At 58.0% G+C, this 14966-nt stretch overlaps 1 protein-coding gene across 2 annotated transcripts; it reads left to right on the top strand.

Moving 5' to 3' along the window:
- Positions 1-3463: 3463 nt before the first annotated feature.
- On the top strand, positions 3464-13942 carry LOC135191380 (triggering receptor expressed on myeloid cells 2-like). 2 transcript variants are annotated; one of them, XM_064173625.1, is made up of 4 exons: positions 3464-3567; positions 8667-9008; positions 10932-10986; positions 12956-13942. In XM_064173625.1, exons 1-4 carry the CDS (start codon positions 3525-3527, stop codon positions 13188-13190), a joined length of 675 nt encoding a protein of 224 aa, XP_064029695.1. In that variant the 5' UTR covers positions 3464-3524; the 3' UTR covers positions 13191-13942. The 2 variants fall into 2 exon arrangements, with proteins under 2 accessions (XP_064029695.1, XP_064029694.1); XM_064173624.1 differs by having other exon boundaries at positions 8664-9008.
- The last annotated feature ends 1024 nt before the right edge of the window (positions 13943-14966 follow it).

The following is a 14966-nucleotide window of genomic DNA, read 5'->3' as shown; positions in this document are numbered from 1 at the left end:
GAAGGGGACAGAGGCTCAAGCTGTGGCAGGGCAGGTCTAGGCTGGATGTTGTTAGGAAGTTGTTGTCAGAGAGAGTGATTGGCACTGGAATGGGCTGCCCAGGGAGGTGGTGGAGTGGCTGTGGCTGGAGGTGTTGCAGCCAAGCCTGGCTGGGGCACTGAGTGCCATGGTCTGGTTGGTTGGGCAGGGCTGGGTGCTAGGCTGGGCTGGCTGAGCTTGGAGCTCTCTGCCAACCTGCCTGATTCTGTGCTTCTATTCTGTGCTCCTATGCATCCTGGATATGGATGGGTTTGGGAACTCATCCCTATTTCTGAGGGTTCAGCTACTCTGAGACAAGGAAACTCTCCCTGAACAACCTCTAACCTGGCTGTGCCCAGGCTGCCTTGGCATGGGGTGGGTGGGGAAATGAGCTTTGGAACAGGGGAAAGAGCAGAACCAGCTCCTGCCTGAGGGTGCAGCAGGGTGATGAGCTCCCTGCACGCTGCAGCCTGAGGGTTGTGCTGGGTGACCCTGAGCACCAAGCAGGTGACAGTGAGAGGGCAGGAGGGAAAGGAGTGCAGCTGGAGGAGGGCAGATGTAGGCTGGTGTTGGTCATGCCATGGGAAACTGTTCCAGCTTCTGCTGAAGTCACAGGAAAGCAGAAGTGCACCTGCAGTGTTGGGGCAGAGCAAAGCAGGACCTTGCAAAGTGCTCTCTGGACTTCCCTCTCTGCTGGCAGGGCTCCAGGTGAGACATTTGCTGCCTTTATTTAGTAGTCCTGGGGCAAGCAGAGCAAAATGAGCTTGCAGGGACTCAGCTCAGGTTCTGCAGAAGACCAGAAGCTCTGCAGGGCTGCAGCAAGCTCTGCAGCCAGGGGCCAAAGGGAAGAGACCTGAACCATTCCCTCTTCACCAGTCAGTCACATCCAGGCAGCTGCTCTGGCTGTGGCTGCAGCTTGAAGCCCTCTCCCCTTGTCCTGTCCCTCCAGGCCTCGGTAAAAGCTCCCTCCCAGGCTCTCCTGTAGGAGAATCACAGAAACACAGAGTTAAGCAGGTTGGGAAAGACCTTCAAGATCCTAGCACCTAACAGCTTCTAATTCACTGAGCCCTGGCACTGAGTGCCTCAGGCAGCCTCCTCTGAAACAGCTCCAGGCACAGCCACTCCACCACCTCCCTGGGCCAGTGCCAATCACTCTTGCTGGCAAGAACTTCCTAACAACATCCAGACTAGACCTGCCCTGGCACAGCTTCAGCCTCTGTCCCCTTCTCCTGGCCCTGGCTGCCTGGCAGCAGAGCCCAACCCCACCTGGCTACAGCCTCCCTGCAGGCAGCTGCAGGCAGCAATGAGCTCTGCCCTGAGCCTCCTCTGCTGCAGGCTGCACCCCCCCAGCTCCCTCAGCCTCTCCTCACAGGGCTGTGCTCCAGGCCCCTCCCCAGCCTTGCTGCCCTTCTCCAAACACCTTCCAGCACCTCAGCAGCTCTCTGCAATGGAGGAGCCCAGAACTGGACACAGCACTGCAGGGGTGGCCTGAGCAGTGCTGAGCACAGGGGCACAAGAACCTCCCTTGTCCTGCTGCCCACACTGCTCCTGAGCCAGCCCAGGATGCCATTGGCTCTGCTGCCCACCTGGGCACTGCTGCCTCCTCTGCAGCTGCTGCCAAGCAATCCCCCCCACCCCTGTCCCTCTCTGCCTGGCTGCTCTCAGCCACTCTGGCTCCAGCCTGTAGCCCTGCCTGGGGTTGTTGTGGCCAAAGTGCAGAACCCTGCACTTGGCTTTGTTGATACTCCTGGCTCTGGACTGTGCCCATCTGTGCAGCCTGCCCAGGTCCCTCTGCAGAGCCCTCCTGCCCTCCAGCAGACCCACACTTGCCTCCAACTTGGTGTCCTCTGCAAGAAGTACTGAAGACTGCTCTGAGGTCTCCCTGGAGCCTTCTCCTCTGGATTATGTCCTTACCCTTCTTTCACCCTGGTGCTGCTGACTGGGCTACCTGCAGAGCTCTGCTGAAGCCATCCTCCATCCTCAAAGAGGGTTGAACAACTGATGGCATTGACCTGGAGCTGAGCAAGGCCTTTGGCACTGTCCCACACCACATCCTGGTATCCAAGCTGGTGCCACATGGCTTTGATGGATGAGCCACTGGATGGATACAGAGCTGGCTTGATGGCCACACCCAAAGAGTGGCTGCCAATGGCTCCATGGCCAAGTGCAGGCCAGGGACAAGCAGAGTCCCTCAGGGATGAGTCCTGGGACCAGTCTTGTTCAACATCTCTGTGGGTGCCATGGACAGAGGCACTGAGTGCAGCCTCAGCAGGTTTGCTGCCTACATCAAGCTGTGTGGTGCAGCAGCCAGGCTGGAGGGCAGGATCCAGCCAGAGGGAGCTGGGCAGGCTGCAGAGGTGGGCACAAGCCAAGCTCAGGAGGTTCAACAAGACCAAGGGCAAGGTCCTGCAGCTGGGTCAGGGCAATGGCAAGCACCAATGCAGGCTGGGCAGTGCCAGGCTGGAGAGCAGCCCTGAGGAGAGGGACTTGGGGGTGCTGCTGGAGGAGAAGCTCAGCAGCAGCCAGCAGTGTGCACTTGCAGCCCAGAGAGCCAAGCAGAGCCTGGGCTGCAGCAGCAGCAGTGTGGCCAGCAGGGCCAGGGAGGGGATTCTCCCCCTCTGCTCTGCTCTGCTGAGACCCCACCTGGAGTCCTGCATCCAGCTCTGGAGCCCCTGGGACAAGAGGGCTGTGGAGATGCTGGAGAGTGTCCAGAGCAGGGCCAGGAGGATGCTCAGAGGCTGCAGCAGCTCTGCTGTGAGCACAGCCTGAAAGAGTTGGGGCTGTGCAGGCTGGAGCAGAGGAGGCTCCCAGGGGACCTTCTTGTGGCCTGCCAGGATCTGAAGTGGGCTCCAAAAAAGCTGGGGAGGGACTTTTGAGGCTGTGAGGGAGTGTCAGGAGTGGGGGGAATGGAGCAAAGGTGGAGGTGGGGAGAGTGAGGCTGGAGGTGAGGAGGAAGTTGTTGAGCAGGAGAGTGGTGAGAGGCTGGAATGGGTTGCCCAGGGAGGTGGTTGAGGCCCCATGGCTGGAGGTGTTTGAGGCCAGGCTGGCTGAGGCTGTGTGCAGCCTGCTCTAGGGTAGGGTGTCCCTGGGCATGGCAGGGGGGTTGGAACTGGCTGCTCCTTGTGGTCCCTTTCAGCCCTGCCTGATTCCATGATTCTATGATCCTGCCTTTCCAGAGAGTGCCCCAGGCAGAGCCTGTTCTGGTGGTCTGCACTGCTGCTAAGCTGAGGGCAGTGCCATGGTCTGAGGCCATCCCATGATGCCCTTTCAGGCTGCCCAGACTAAACTGGGGCTGTGAGTAAGCACTGCTGATGCTGAAGTTTTCAGCCCATGAGATAAATGCCAGTCCCTGGGTGGATTGCTCAACATGCAGGACAAAAATGATGCCAAGTTCCTGTCCTCATCCCTTCCTGCCAGCAAGGAGGGGGCAGAAAGCAAAGCTGCTCTTGGGCAAGAGCCCTTTTCCCTTTTCTCCAGACTCCTCTCATCCCCTTTGCTGCTCAGCCATGGAGAAATTCATGCACCTCATCTTCTTGGTGGTCTCCTCAGGTAAGGAAGCAGCCACAGCCTTGGGGGGTTGATTAACAGGGAGGAAGGATTAGTGCAAAACCTCCTCCTGCTAAAGCTCTGGGAAAGGCCAGCAGAGGTCCTGACATCCATTGGGCCTTTTCCAGATGCATCCAAAGGCATCCTCGTTGTTGATGCAGCTCTTTGGAAGGCCAACACAAACCCTCACTGTGGATCCAGGCTCTTGCTGCCTGCCTGCAATGCAAGCAGAGGGAGCCTGCAGCCTGCAGTGGCTTCTGCACTCTGCCCTCCCTCCACGGGGGCACTGCAGGGGTGGCAGAGTCCTTTGTCTCAGAGTCTGCTCTTTGGGTGGCAGAGTCTTTCCTTTGGGTGGCAGAGTCCTTCCTTTGGGTGGCAGAGTCCTTCCTTTGGGTGGCAGAGTCCTTTGTCTCAGAGTCTGCTCTTTGGGTGGCAGAGTCCTTCCTTTGGGTGGCAGAGTCCTTCCCTTGGGTGGCAGAGTCCTTTGTCTCAGAGTCTGCTCTTTGGGTGGCAGAGTCTTTCCTTTGGGTGGCAGAGTCCTTCCTTTGGGTGGCAGAGTCCTTCCTTTGGGTAGCAGACTCCTTTGTCTCAGAGTCTGCTCTTTGGGTGGCAGAGTCTTTCCTTTGGGTGGCAGAGTCCTTCCTTTGGGTGGCAGACTCCTTTGTCTCAAAGTCTGCTCTTTGGGTGGCAGAGTCCTTCCTTTGGGTGGCAGACTCCTTTGTCTCAGAGTCTGCTCTTTGGGTGGCAGAGTCTTTCCTTTGGGTGGCAAACTCCTTTGTCTCAGAGTCTGCTCTTTGGGTGGCAGAGTCTTTCCTTTGGGTGGCAGAGTCCTTCCTTTGGGTGGCAGAGACCTTTGTCTCAGAGTCTGCTCTTTGGGTGGCAGAGTCCTTCCTTTGGGTGGCAGACTCCTTTGTCTCAGAGTCTGCTCTTTGGGTGGCAGAGTCTTTCCTTTGGGTGGCAGAGTCCTTCCTTTGGGTGGCAGAGTCCTTCCTTTGGGTAGCAGACTCCTTTGTCTCAGAGTTTGCTCTTTGGGTGGCAGAGTCCTCCCCCAGACTCTGCTCTTAATTTATCCAAGGGCCAGTGGTGGTCCAAGTGCTCAGCTTTACTCAAGGGATCTTCTGGAGTCAGTCCAGAGCAGGGCCAGGAGGATGCTCAGAGCGTTGGAGCTGCTCTGCTGTGGGGACAGGCTGAGGGAGTTGGGGCTGTGCAGGCTGGAGAGGAGAAGGCTCCAGGGAGACCTTAATTGTGGCCTTGCAGGATCTGAAGTGGGCTACAGGAAATCTGGGGAGGGACTATTGAGGCTGTCAGGGAGTGACAGGACTGGGGGGGATGGAACAAAACTGGAAATGGGGAGAGTCAGCCTGGATGTTAGGAAGAAGTTGTTGAGCATGAGGGTGGTGAGAGCCTGGCAGAAGTTGCCCAGGGAGGTGGTGGAAACCTCATAGAATCAGTCAGGGTTGGAAGGAACCACAAGGAGCATCCAGTGCCAATCCCCCTGCCATGCCCAGGGACACTTCACACCAGAGCAGGCTGCCCACAGCCTCAGCCAGCCTGGCCTTAAACACCTCCAGGGATGAGGCTTCCATCACCTCCCTGGGCAACCTGTTCAGCATCCCTGGAGGTCTTCAGGCCAGGCTGGATGTGACTCTGAGCAACCTGACCTCGTGTGAGGTTTCCCTGCCCATGGCAGGGGGGTTGGAGCTGGCACATCCTTGGGGTCCCTTCCAGCCCTGACACTTCTGTGCTTCTCTGAAGCTCTGATGGGAGCCCTGAGTGCCTTTTCAGAGGGAGATGTGAAACTGCCAAATCCTTTCTGCTGGCATTTGTAGGGCTCCAAATGTGAATTGCTGCAGGCAGTGTTCAAGAGGAAGAAAACAAGACTCAGTGGGTGGGACAGGTCTGAAAGCTTGGACATGTTTGCAGCTTGGAAAGCAACATCCACCTGAAACCCAGCTGGGGCCTCCCAGCCAGCAGCCTTCTCTCTCCAGCCACGCTTTGGAGGTCCCAAACTCTTGCAGCAGTGCACAGGAAGGCAACAGATGCAGGTCCTGGGAGCAGAGAAAGCTGTGCCCAAGAATCTGATTGACTCTGGAAATGCTGCACTGCACTTGGGGGGGTTTGGGTTGTTTTCTTCTTCCAGTAGGACACAAGAAGGGAGGAGGAACACAGAGAGCAACAGAGCTGTCAGCAGGATTACTTGAGGGCAATGCCACAAAGGCTTCCACAGAGGCATCAGCAAACCTGGAGATGCCAAGAGGCTGATCAAGAGATGTTTGTTGGTTTGGTTTTGCAGAGCTGTTTCTAGCTAAAAGAGAGGCTGAGAAGAAATGGCCTCAAGTTGCACCAGGGCAGGGTTAGGTTGGATGTTAGGAGAAACCTCTTGGCTGAAAGGGTTCTCAAAGCCTGGCACAGGCTGCCCAGGGAGGTGGCTGAATCCTCCTGCCTGGAGGTGCTTGAAAGCTACAGAGCTGTGGTGCTGAGGGCCATGGTTTAGCTCCAGCCTTGGTGGAGACAGAGAATGGTTGGACTGGATGAGCTTAAAGGGCTTTGCCAACCCAAATGATTCTCTGATTCTACAAAGAACCAAAACCTTGAGGCCATGCCAGGAAGCAAAGGGGTTAGTGTGGCTGCTAGGTGGAGAGAGGTTCTCCTGCCCCTCTGCTCTGCCCTGCTGAGGACACATCTGGGCTAGCTCTGGGCCTCCCAGGTCAAGAGGGACACAGAACTGCTGGAGAGAGCCCAGCACAGAGCCACAGAGATGCTGCAGGGAAGGGAACAGCTCTGTTAGGAGCAGAGCCTGAGGGAGCTGGGGCTGGGAGCTTGGAGCAGAGGAGCTGAGAGGTGACCTCAGCAGTGCTGGTAAAGATGCAAAGGTGAGTGGCAGAGGCTGGGGCCAGGCTGTGCTGGGGGATGCCAGTGCCAGGGCAAGGGGCAGTGGTGGAAGCTGAGGCAGAGGAGGTTCCATGGGAACATGAGGAGGAATTTTGCCCTGTGAGGGTGGCAGAGCCTGGCACAGGCTGCCCAGGGGGGCTGTGGAGTCTCCTCTCTGGAGATATCCAACCCCCTCCTGGCTGTGTTCTGTGTGAGCTGCTCTGGGTGCTGCTGCTCTGGCAGGGCTTGGGCTGGCTGAGCTGTGGAGCTCCCTCCCAGCCCCTGACATTCTGTGGTGCTGTGATTCCCTGCCCACCACTTCTTCATTTCCCACCTCACAGAGCCCTGGGGAGGACAGGGAGGTGCAGCAGGGCAGGCTCCTTGCTGCCATCTCCTCTCACAGTCAGTCAGAGTCCAGTTTCTCCAGCACTGCACAGGACAGCTCCTGAGATGGCAGAGGAGAAGCAAGGCAGGAGCAATGTGTTCACCACAGTCAGGGCAGAGAGGTCCCCTGGGCTCAGCCCCTGGCATTCTGTGGTGCTGTGACCTGGAAGTGAGGAGGGGTCACAGAATCAACCAGGTTGGAAAGACCTTGGAGATCATTTGGTCCACAAGAGAAAGTGGAGAGGGAGTTGAAATGCTTTGAGGGACTACCTGAAGGGATGGGGTTGGGCTCTGCTGCCAAGCAAGCAGGGACAGAAGAAGGGGACACAGCCTCAAGCTGTGCCAGGGCAAGTCTAGGCTGGATGTTAGGAGGAAGTTGTTGTCAGAGAGAGTGATTGGCACTGGAATGGGCTGCCCAGGGAGGTGGTGGAGTGGCTGTGGCTGGAGGTGTTGTAGCCAAGCCTGGCTGGGGCACTGAGTGCCATGGTGTGGTTGGTTGGGCAGGGCTGGGTGCTAGGTTGGGCTGGAGGAGCTTGGAGCTCTCTTCCAACCTGCTTGGTTCTGTGATTCTGTGTACATGCAGTGAGGGAAGCCCTGCCTGGAAGGAACAAGTGGAACAAAGCATCAGGACAAAGCCTTGGAAGTGTAGTTGGATGCTTGGAGAGGGCAGATCCATTTTGATGTCACCTTCCTAGCCAGACCTTGGAGCCCTTTACAGACTGCAGCTGCCAAGTGGCTTGGAATGGCCAAAGCTATTGCAGGAGATGTTGCTCCAAGGCTCAGCCAGCACCAAGAGCCTGGTGTTAAATATACTCCTGGTTTATCTTTGCTCATTGACCCACAGAAGGCTCCTTCCCTAGAAGCACAGAGTTCCCCAAACAGCACAGTGCACTTCTCTCTGCAGCTATTCATAGCTCAGCTTAGCACTTCTGCCTCTGCCTGCCACAAAGAGGAATGGAAATAAGAAATGAGGAACTAAGGCAAAACAAAAGCCCAGCAGCCAGAGCCCAGCTGGCAGGTTCAAAATAGCAGGGTGCTAAAAGATAGGCTGAAAAAAAACAAACTCTTACTAAGCCCCCAGGGTTAGAAATTAGAAGCAGAGTGAAGAAGTAACTTCCTGAGCAGCTGTCTGGATGCTGCTTTGTGATCCTTGCACTGCCCAGGGCTTAAAATGAGGATAAACTTCATGGGCATTTCATGGAATCCAGCAGGGTGGAAGAGAGCTCCAAGCTCAGCCAGCCCAACCTAGCACCCAGCCCTGCCCAACCAACCACACCATGGCACTAAGTGCCCCAGCCAGGCTTGGCTGCAACACCTCCAGCCACAGCCACTTCACCACCTCCCTGGGCAGCCCATTCCAGTGCCAATCACTCTCTCTGACAACAACTTCCTAACAACATCCAGCCTAGACCTGCCCTGGCACAGCTTGAGCCTCTGTCCCCTTCTCCTGGCCCTGGCTGCCTGGCAGCAGAGCCCAACCCCACCTGGCTACAGCCTCCCTGCAGGCAGCTGCAGGCAGCAATCAGCTCTGCCCTGAGCCTCCTCTGCTGCAGGCTGCACCCCCCCAGCTCCCTCAGCCTCTCCTCACAGGGCTGTGCTCCAGGCCCCTCCCCAGCCTTGCTGCCCTTCTCCAAACACCTTCCAGCACCTCAGCATCTCTCTGCAATGGAGGAGCCCAGAACTGGACACAGCACTGCAGGGGTGGCCTGAGCAGTGCTGAGCACAGGGGCACAAGAACCTCCCTTGTGCTGCTGCCCACACTGCTGCTGAGCCAGCCCAGGATGCCATTGGCTCTGCTGCTCACCTGGGCAGCTCCCCAATTCCTCCTCCTCCTCCTCCCCTAGCAGGCTGTGCAGCAGAGAACATCACTGTGGTGTATGGCATGGAGGGGGGCACCGTTTCTGTCAACTGCAGCTACAATCCCTGGCAGCAGCTCTGGAGGAAGAAGAGTTGGTGCCGGCAGGTGGGGCAGAGCCAGTGCCAGCACGTGGTGAGTGCCAGGCGCTTGTGGCTGCCCTTCCTGCCGAGCTGGAACGGTACCACCTCCATCAGCGACGACGTCCACGCCGGGCTCCTGACCGTCACCATGCGGCAGCTCAGGAAGCAGGACGCTGGCATCTACCAGTGCCAAACTCACCACCTGGGGGAAGCCCAGAGCCTGGGCAAGGTGCGAGTGGAAGTGTTGCCAGGTGGGTGCTGTGCTGTGCTGCTATGTGGGTGCTGTGCTGCCAGGTAGGTGCTGTGTTGCCAGGTGGGTGCTGTGCTGTGCTGCCAGGTGGGTGCTATGCTGTGCTGCCAGGTGGGTGCTGTGCTGTGCTGCCAGGCAGGTGCTGTGCTGTGCTGCCAGGTGGGTGCTGTGCTGTGCTGCCAGGTGGGTGCTGTGCTGCTATGTGGGTGCTGTGCTGCCAGGTAAGTGCTGTGCTGCTATGTGGGTTCTGTGCTGCCAGGTGGGTGCTGTGCTGCCAGGTGATGTGCTGAGCTGCCATGTGGATGCTGTGCTGTGCTGCCATGTGGATGCCGTGCTGCCAGGTAGGTGCTGTGCTGCTATGTGGGTGCTGTGCTGCCAGGTAAGTGCTGTGCTGCTATGTGGGTGCTGTGCTGCCAGGTGGGTGCTGTGCTGCCAGGTGATGTGCTGAGCTGCCATGTGGATGCTGTGCTGTGCTGCCATGTGGATGCCGTGCTGCCAGGTAGGTGCTGTGCTGCCATGTGGGTGCTGTGCTGTGCTGCCAGGTGGGTGCTGTGATGCCAGGTGGGTCCTGTGCTGCAGGTGGGTGCTGTGCTGCCAGGTGGGTGCTGTGCTGCCAGATGGGTGCTGTGCTGCCAGGTAGGTGCTGTGCTGCTATGTGGGTGCTGTGCTGTGCTGCCAGGTGGGTTCTGTGCTGCCAGGCTGGTGCTGTGCTGTGCTGCCAGGTGGGTGCTGTGCTGCCAGGTGGGTCCTGTGCTGCCAAGTGGGTTCTGTGCTGCCAGGTAGGTGCTGTGCTGCCAGGTGGGTGCTGTGCTGCTATGTGGGTGCTGTGCTGCCAGGCAGGTGCTGTGCTTCCAGGTGGGTGCTGTGCTGCCAGGTAGGTGCTCTGCTGCCAGGTGGGTGCTGTGCTGCCAGGTAGGTGCTGTGCTGCCAGGTAGGTGCTGTGCTGCTATGTGGGTGCTGTGCTGCCAGGTAGGTGCTGTGCTGCCAGGTAGGTGCTGTGCTGCTATGTGGGTGCTGTGCTGCCAGGTAGGTGCTGTGCTGCCAGGTAGGTGCTGTGCTGCTATGTGGGTGCTGTGCTGCCAGGTAGGTGCTGTGCTGCCAGGTAGGTGCTGTGCTGCTATGTGGGTGCTGTGATGCAGGTAGGTGCTGTGGTGCTATGTGGGTGCTGTGCTGTGCTGCCAGGTAGGTGCTGTGGTGCTATGTGGGTGCTGTGCTTCCAGGTAGGTGCTGTGCTGCAGACAGCAGTGCTGGGGGAGCACAGAATGAAAGCAGGTTGGGAAGGATCTCTGAGTCCAACCTATCCCCTAACACCTTCCAATCAACTAACCCCTGGCACTGAGTGCCTCATGCAGCCTCCTCTGAAACACCTCCAGGCATGGGCACTGCACCACCTCCCCAGGCAGCCCATTCCAGTGCCAATCTCTCTTGCTGGCAAGAGCTTCCTCCTAACATCCAGCCTCAACCTGCCCTGGCACAGCTTCAGGCTGTGTCCTCTTGGGCAACCTGTGCCAGTCTCTCACCACCCTCAACCTGTGCCAGTCTCTCACCACCCCCAACCTGTGCCAGTCTCTCATCACCCCCAACCTGTGCCAGTCTCTCACCACCCTCACTGCAAACAACTTCTTCCTCACATCCACTTTCCATCTCCCCTCTACCACTTCAAACCCATTCCTCCTCCTCCTCCTCTCATTCCCAGCCCTTCTCAATAGTCCCTCCCCAGCCCTCCTGGAGCTCCCTTCAGATCCTGCAAGGCCACTCCAAGGTCTCCTCCAAGCCTTCTTTTCTAACACAGCACCCCCCAGAGCAGTCCTCCAGCACAGCTCAGTGCCCAGGCTCACCTTGGTTATCTCTGCCTGCCTGGGGCACTGCTGCTAGTGACCCCCAGAAGCATCTGCAGGCTGAGCTGCTCTCTTTCTGTCACCAGATGTCCTGGAGACCCAAATGCCAGAGGAGCCTCAAGCTGTGCAGAGCATCTCCAGGTGAGCAATAAACACTGGAAGAAGTTGCCCAGGGATATGGTTGAGGCCCCACTCCTGGAAACATTCCAGATGGGAACTCCTGATCTAGTTGATGTCCCTGCTGACTGCAGTGGGGTTGGACAAGATGACCTTTGAGGGTCCCTTCCAACCTGCAGCAATCTGTGTGTGTATTAAAGCTGCTCCTGCTGGAATCTCTTCTCTTCCCAGGACTGAGGTGGATTTGAAGCTGTGTGGGCACCCCCAGAGGCCTATCAGAGAATCATAGAATCAAACCAGGTTGGCAGAGAGCTCCAAGCTCCTCCAGCCCAACCTAGCACCCAGCCCTGCCCAACCAACCAGACCATGGCACTCAGTGCCCCAGTCAGGCTTGGCTGCAACACCTCCAGCCACAGCCACTCCACCACCTCCCTGGGCAGCCCATTCCAGTGCCAATCACTCTCTCTGACAACAACTTCCTAACAACATCCAGCCTCGACCTGCCCTGGCACAGCTTCAGGCTGTGTCCTCTTGTTCTACTGCTGGCTGCCTGGCAGCAGAGCCCAACCCCACCTGGCCACAGCCTCACTGCAGGCAGCTGCAGGCAGCAATCAGCTCTGCCCTGAGCCTCCTCTGCTGCAGGCTGCACCCCCCCAGCTCCCTCAGCCTCTCCTCACAGGGCTCTGCTCCAGGCCCCTTGCCAGCTTCATTGCCCTTCTCTTGCCAGTTTATGACCCCCCAGAGCTGCTGGGGGTTCTATCCAGCAGCTTTCTCCTACTCCAGAAAGCACAGCACTTGGGTGCCAAGCAAAACACTTCCTGCTGACCATCACTGAGCTGTGTGAGAGGAGCAGGCTCTGCTCTGCACAGGCAGCTCCTGCCCCTTCAGGGCACTCTGTGCTGGGTTCAGAGCTGGTTGGATGCCTGGGCACAGGGAGTGGTGTGAATGGTGCCAGGGCCAGCTGGCAGGCAGCCACTAGTGGTGTGCCTCAGGGATCAGTGCTGGGCCCAGTCCTGTTTAGTATCTTCATTGGTGACCTGGACGAGGGGATTGAACCCAGCAGCAGTGAGTCTGCAGATGACACCAAGTTGGAGGCAAGTGTGGGTCTGCTGGAGGGCAGGAGGGCTCTGCAGAGGGACCTGGGCAGGCTGCACAGATGGGCACAGTCCAGAGCCAGGAGTATCAACAAAGCCAAGTGCAGGGTTCTGCACTTTGGCCACAACAACCCCAAGCAGGGCTACAGGCTGGGTCCAGAGTGGCTGAGAGCAGCCAGGCAGAGAGGGAGCTGGGGGTGCTGGCAGAGAGGAGCTGCAGAGGAGGCAGCAGTGCCCAGGTGGGCAGCAGAGCCAATGGCATCCTGGGCTGGCTCAGCAGCAGTGTGGGCAGCAGGACAAGGGAGGTTCTTGTGCCCCTGTGCTCAGCACTGCTCAGGCCACCCCTGCAGTGCTGTGTCCAGTTCTGGGCTCCTCCATTGCAGAGAGATGCTGAGGTGCTGGAAGGTGTTTGGAGAAGGGCAGCAAGGCTGGGGAGGGGCCTGGAGCACAGCCCTGTGAGGAGAGGCTGAGGGAGCTGGGGGGGTGCAGCCTGCAGCAGAGGAGGCTCAGGGCAGAGCTCATTGCTGCCTGCAGCTGCCTGCAGGGAGGCTGTAGCCAGGTGGGGTTGGGCTCTGCTGCCAGGCAGCCAGGGACAGGAGAAGGGGACAGAGTCTGAAGCTGTGCCAGGGCAGGTCTAGGCTGGATGTTAGGAGGAAGCTGTTGGCAGAGAGAGTGATTGGCACTGGAATGGGCTGCCCAGGGAGGTGGTGGAGTGGCTGTGGCTGGAGGTGTTTCAGAGGAGGCTGCCTGAGGCACTCAGTGCCAGGGCTCAGTGAATCAGAAGCTGTTAGGGGATAGGTTAGAGTCGATGGCTTGGAAGGTCTTTCCCAGCCTGGTTCCTGCTGTGCCTCTGTTAGATGTCAGCCTCCTCACCTGGCTGTATTTCTGCTTCCCCACAGCCTCCCTCCAGCAGCTGACTTCACTGCCTTCTACATCCTTGCTGGATTCCTGCTCTCCAAGTTCGTGGTGGCTCTGCTGACCTTTGCCATCATCACCAGCAGGATGCAGAGAGGAACAGAGCAGCAGGGGCCAGGCTTGCAGAGCCTCCCTCTCACTGCTGCCCCTGCAGCCAGTGGATTCAGCCCCTCCTGGGGCAGCAGTGCTGTGGTGGGTTTAAGAGCTGGGATGTCTTAACCAGGGAGTAGTCCTCTAGGGGTAGAGAAGCCCAGAAGTGGGACACTGGAGAAATGCAACCTTGGTTCTTCATTCCCCTCTGCATCTCCCTCCCCTGTCTGAACAGCTGCAGCCAGCTCCTTGCCCCTCCTCCCTCTCTGCTGCTCCCAGCATGGATTCTCTCTCTCCTTTGGGTACTTCAGGGCAGGCTTCTGGCTATGTTTTTTCCCCTGTGTCATTCAGGCCTGGGTAGGGAGGTACAGGGCAGGGGTAGGGCACTGAGGGATGGCTCTGGGGGGAGGTTTTTTGGATGATGCTGGCCAGGCTGGAGAAGTGGGCCCAGGATGGAGAAGTGGGCCAGAGATGGAGAACTGGGCCTAGGCTGGAGAACTGGGAGAGAGATGGAGAAGTGGGACAGAGATGGAGAACTGGGCCTAAGATGGAGAACTGGGACAGAGATGGAGAACTGGGCCTAGGATGGAGAACTGGGACAGAGATGGAGAACTGGGAGAAAGATGGAGAACTGGGCCTAGGATGGAGAACTGGGCTTAGGATGGAGAACTGGGACAAGGATGGAGAATTGGGCCAAGGATGGAGAACTGGGACAGAGATGTAGAACTGGGCCTAGGATGGAAAACTGGGCCAGAGATGGAGAACTGGGCCAGAGATGGAGAACTGGGCCAGAGATGGAGATGACTGTGTACTTGGTGTGTTGCTGCACTGCTGCACACAGCTGTGAACAGCTCTGCCATTTCCATCCCAGCTCTTTCCAATCCTCTGTGGAGTGTTTTTCTTCTACCCCCGCCCGGGAGGCATTAAAAGAGCTTCTGTCTGCTCTACAGCTATGACAGGTGCCCAGAGATGGAGCAAAGGGAATGCCACAGCAGTGCACTGCAGGCACCTGTGCCCCCTGTATGAGAAAAGGACCTCCTCATGGCAGCCACCCAGGAGCCCACCACTCCAGAGGGGGCATCTCACCAGCTCCAGCTCTTCCCTCTCTCCTCTCCTAGAGCAGCCCCAGCTCCTTCAGTCTCTCCTCAGAGCAGAGCTCTTCAGGTCACTTCATCACCCTGGCAGCCTCCATTGCACTCTCTCCAGCAGATCTCTGTCTCTCTTGAATTGAGGAGTCCAAAACTGATCACAGCACTCCAGGGTGGACTCACCAGGGCAGGGCAGAGTGGCTGGAGGAGAAACTTTGGTGCAAGCAGCTCTCAGAAGAGGCTTGTCCAGCCTTAGCCTTGAGTTCCTCTATAAGAGAAAGGAGTAACCTTGACCTGGTCCTGCATCCTTGAGCTGACCATGAGGAGGAAGTTGTTGAGCAGGAGAGTGGTGAGAGCCTGGCAGGGGTTGCCCAGGGAGGTGGTTGAGGCCCCATGGCTGGAGGTGTTTGAGGCCAGGCTGGCTGAGGCTGTGTGCAGCCTACTCTAGGGTAGGGTGTCCCTGGGCATGGCAGGGGGTTGGGACTGGCTGCTCCTTGTGGTCCCTTCCAATCCTGACTGATTCTGTGATTCTCTGACCTGAGAGAATTTGGATGGGGCTGGTTTGCTGTGCTCAGGAGATTTTGTGCTCCACAACCTCCCTCAACCTGTGCCAGTCTCTCACCATCCTCACTGCAAACAGCTTCTTACCAACATACACTTTCAATCTCCCCTCTGCCACTTCATAGAATCATAGAATCAAGCATGTTGGAAGAGACCTCTAAGATCATCCAGCCCAACCTAGCACCCAGCCCTAGCCAGTCAACCAGACCATGGCACCAAGTGCTTCAAACCCATCCCTCCTCCTCCTCTCATTCCC

This window comes from Pogoniulus pusillus, chromosome 39, assembly GCF_015220805.1.
Source record: "Pogoniulus pusillus isolate bPogPus1 chromosome 39, bPogPus1.pri, whole genome shotgun sequence".
NCBI classification, from domain to species: domain Eukaryota; kingdom Metazoa; phylum Chordata; class Aves; order Piciformes; family Lybiidae; genus Pogoniulus; species Pogoniulus pusillus.
The sequence above is the reverse complement of the archived record's forward strand: the minus strand, read 5'-3'. Positions and strand labels throughout refer to the sequence as shown.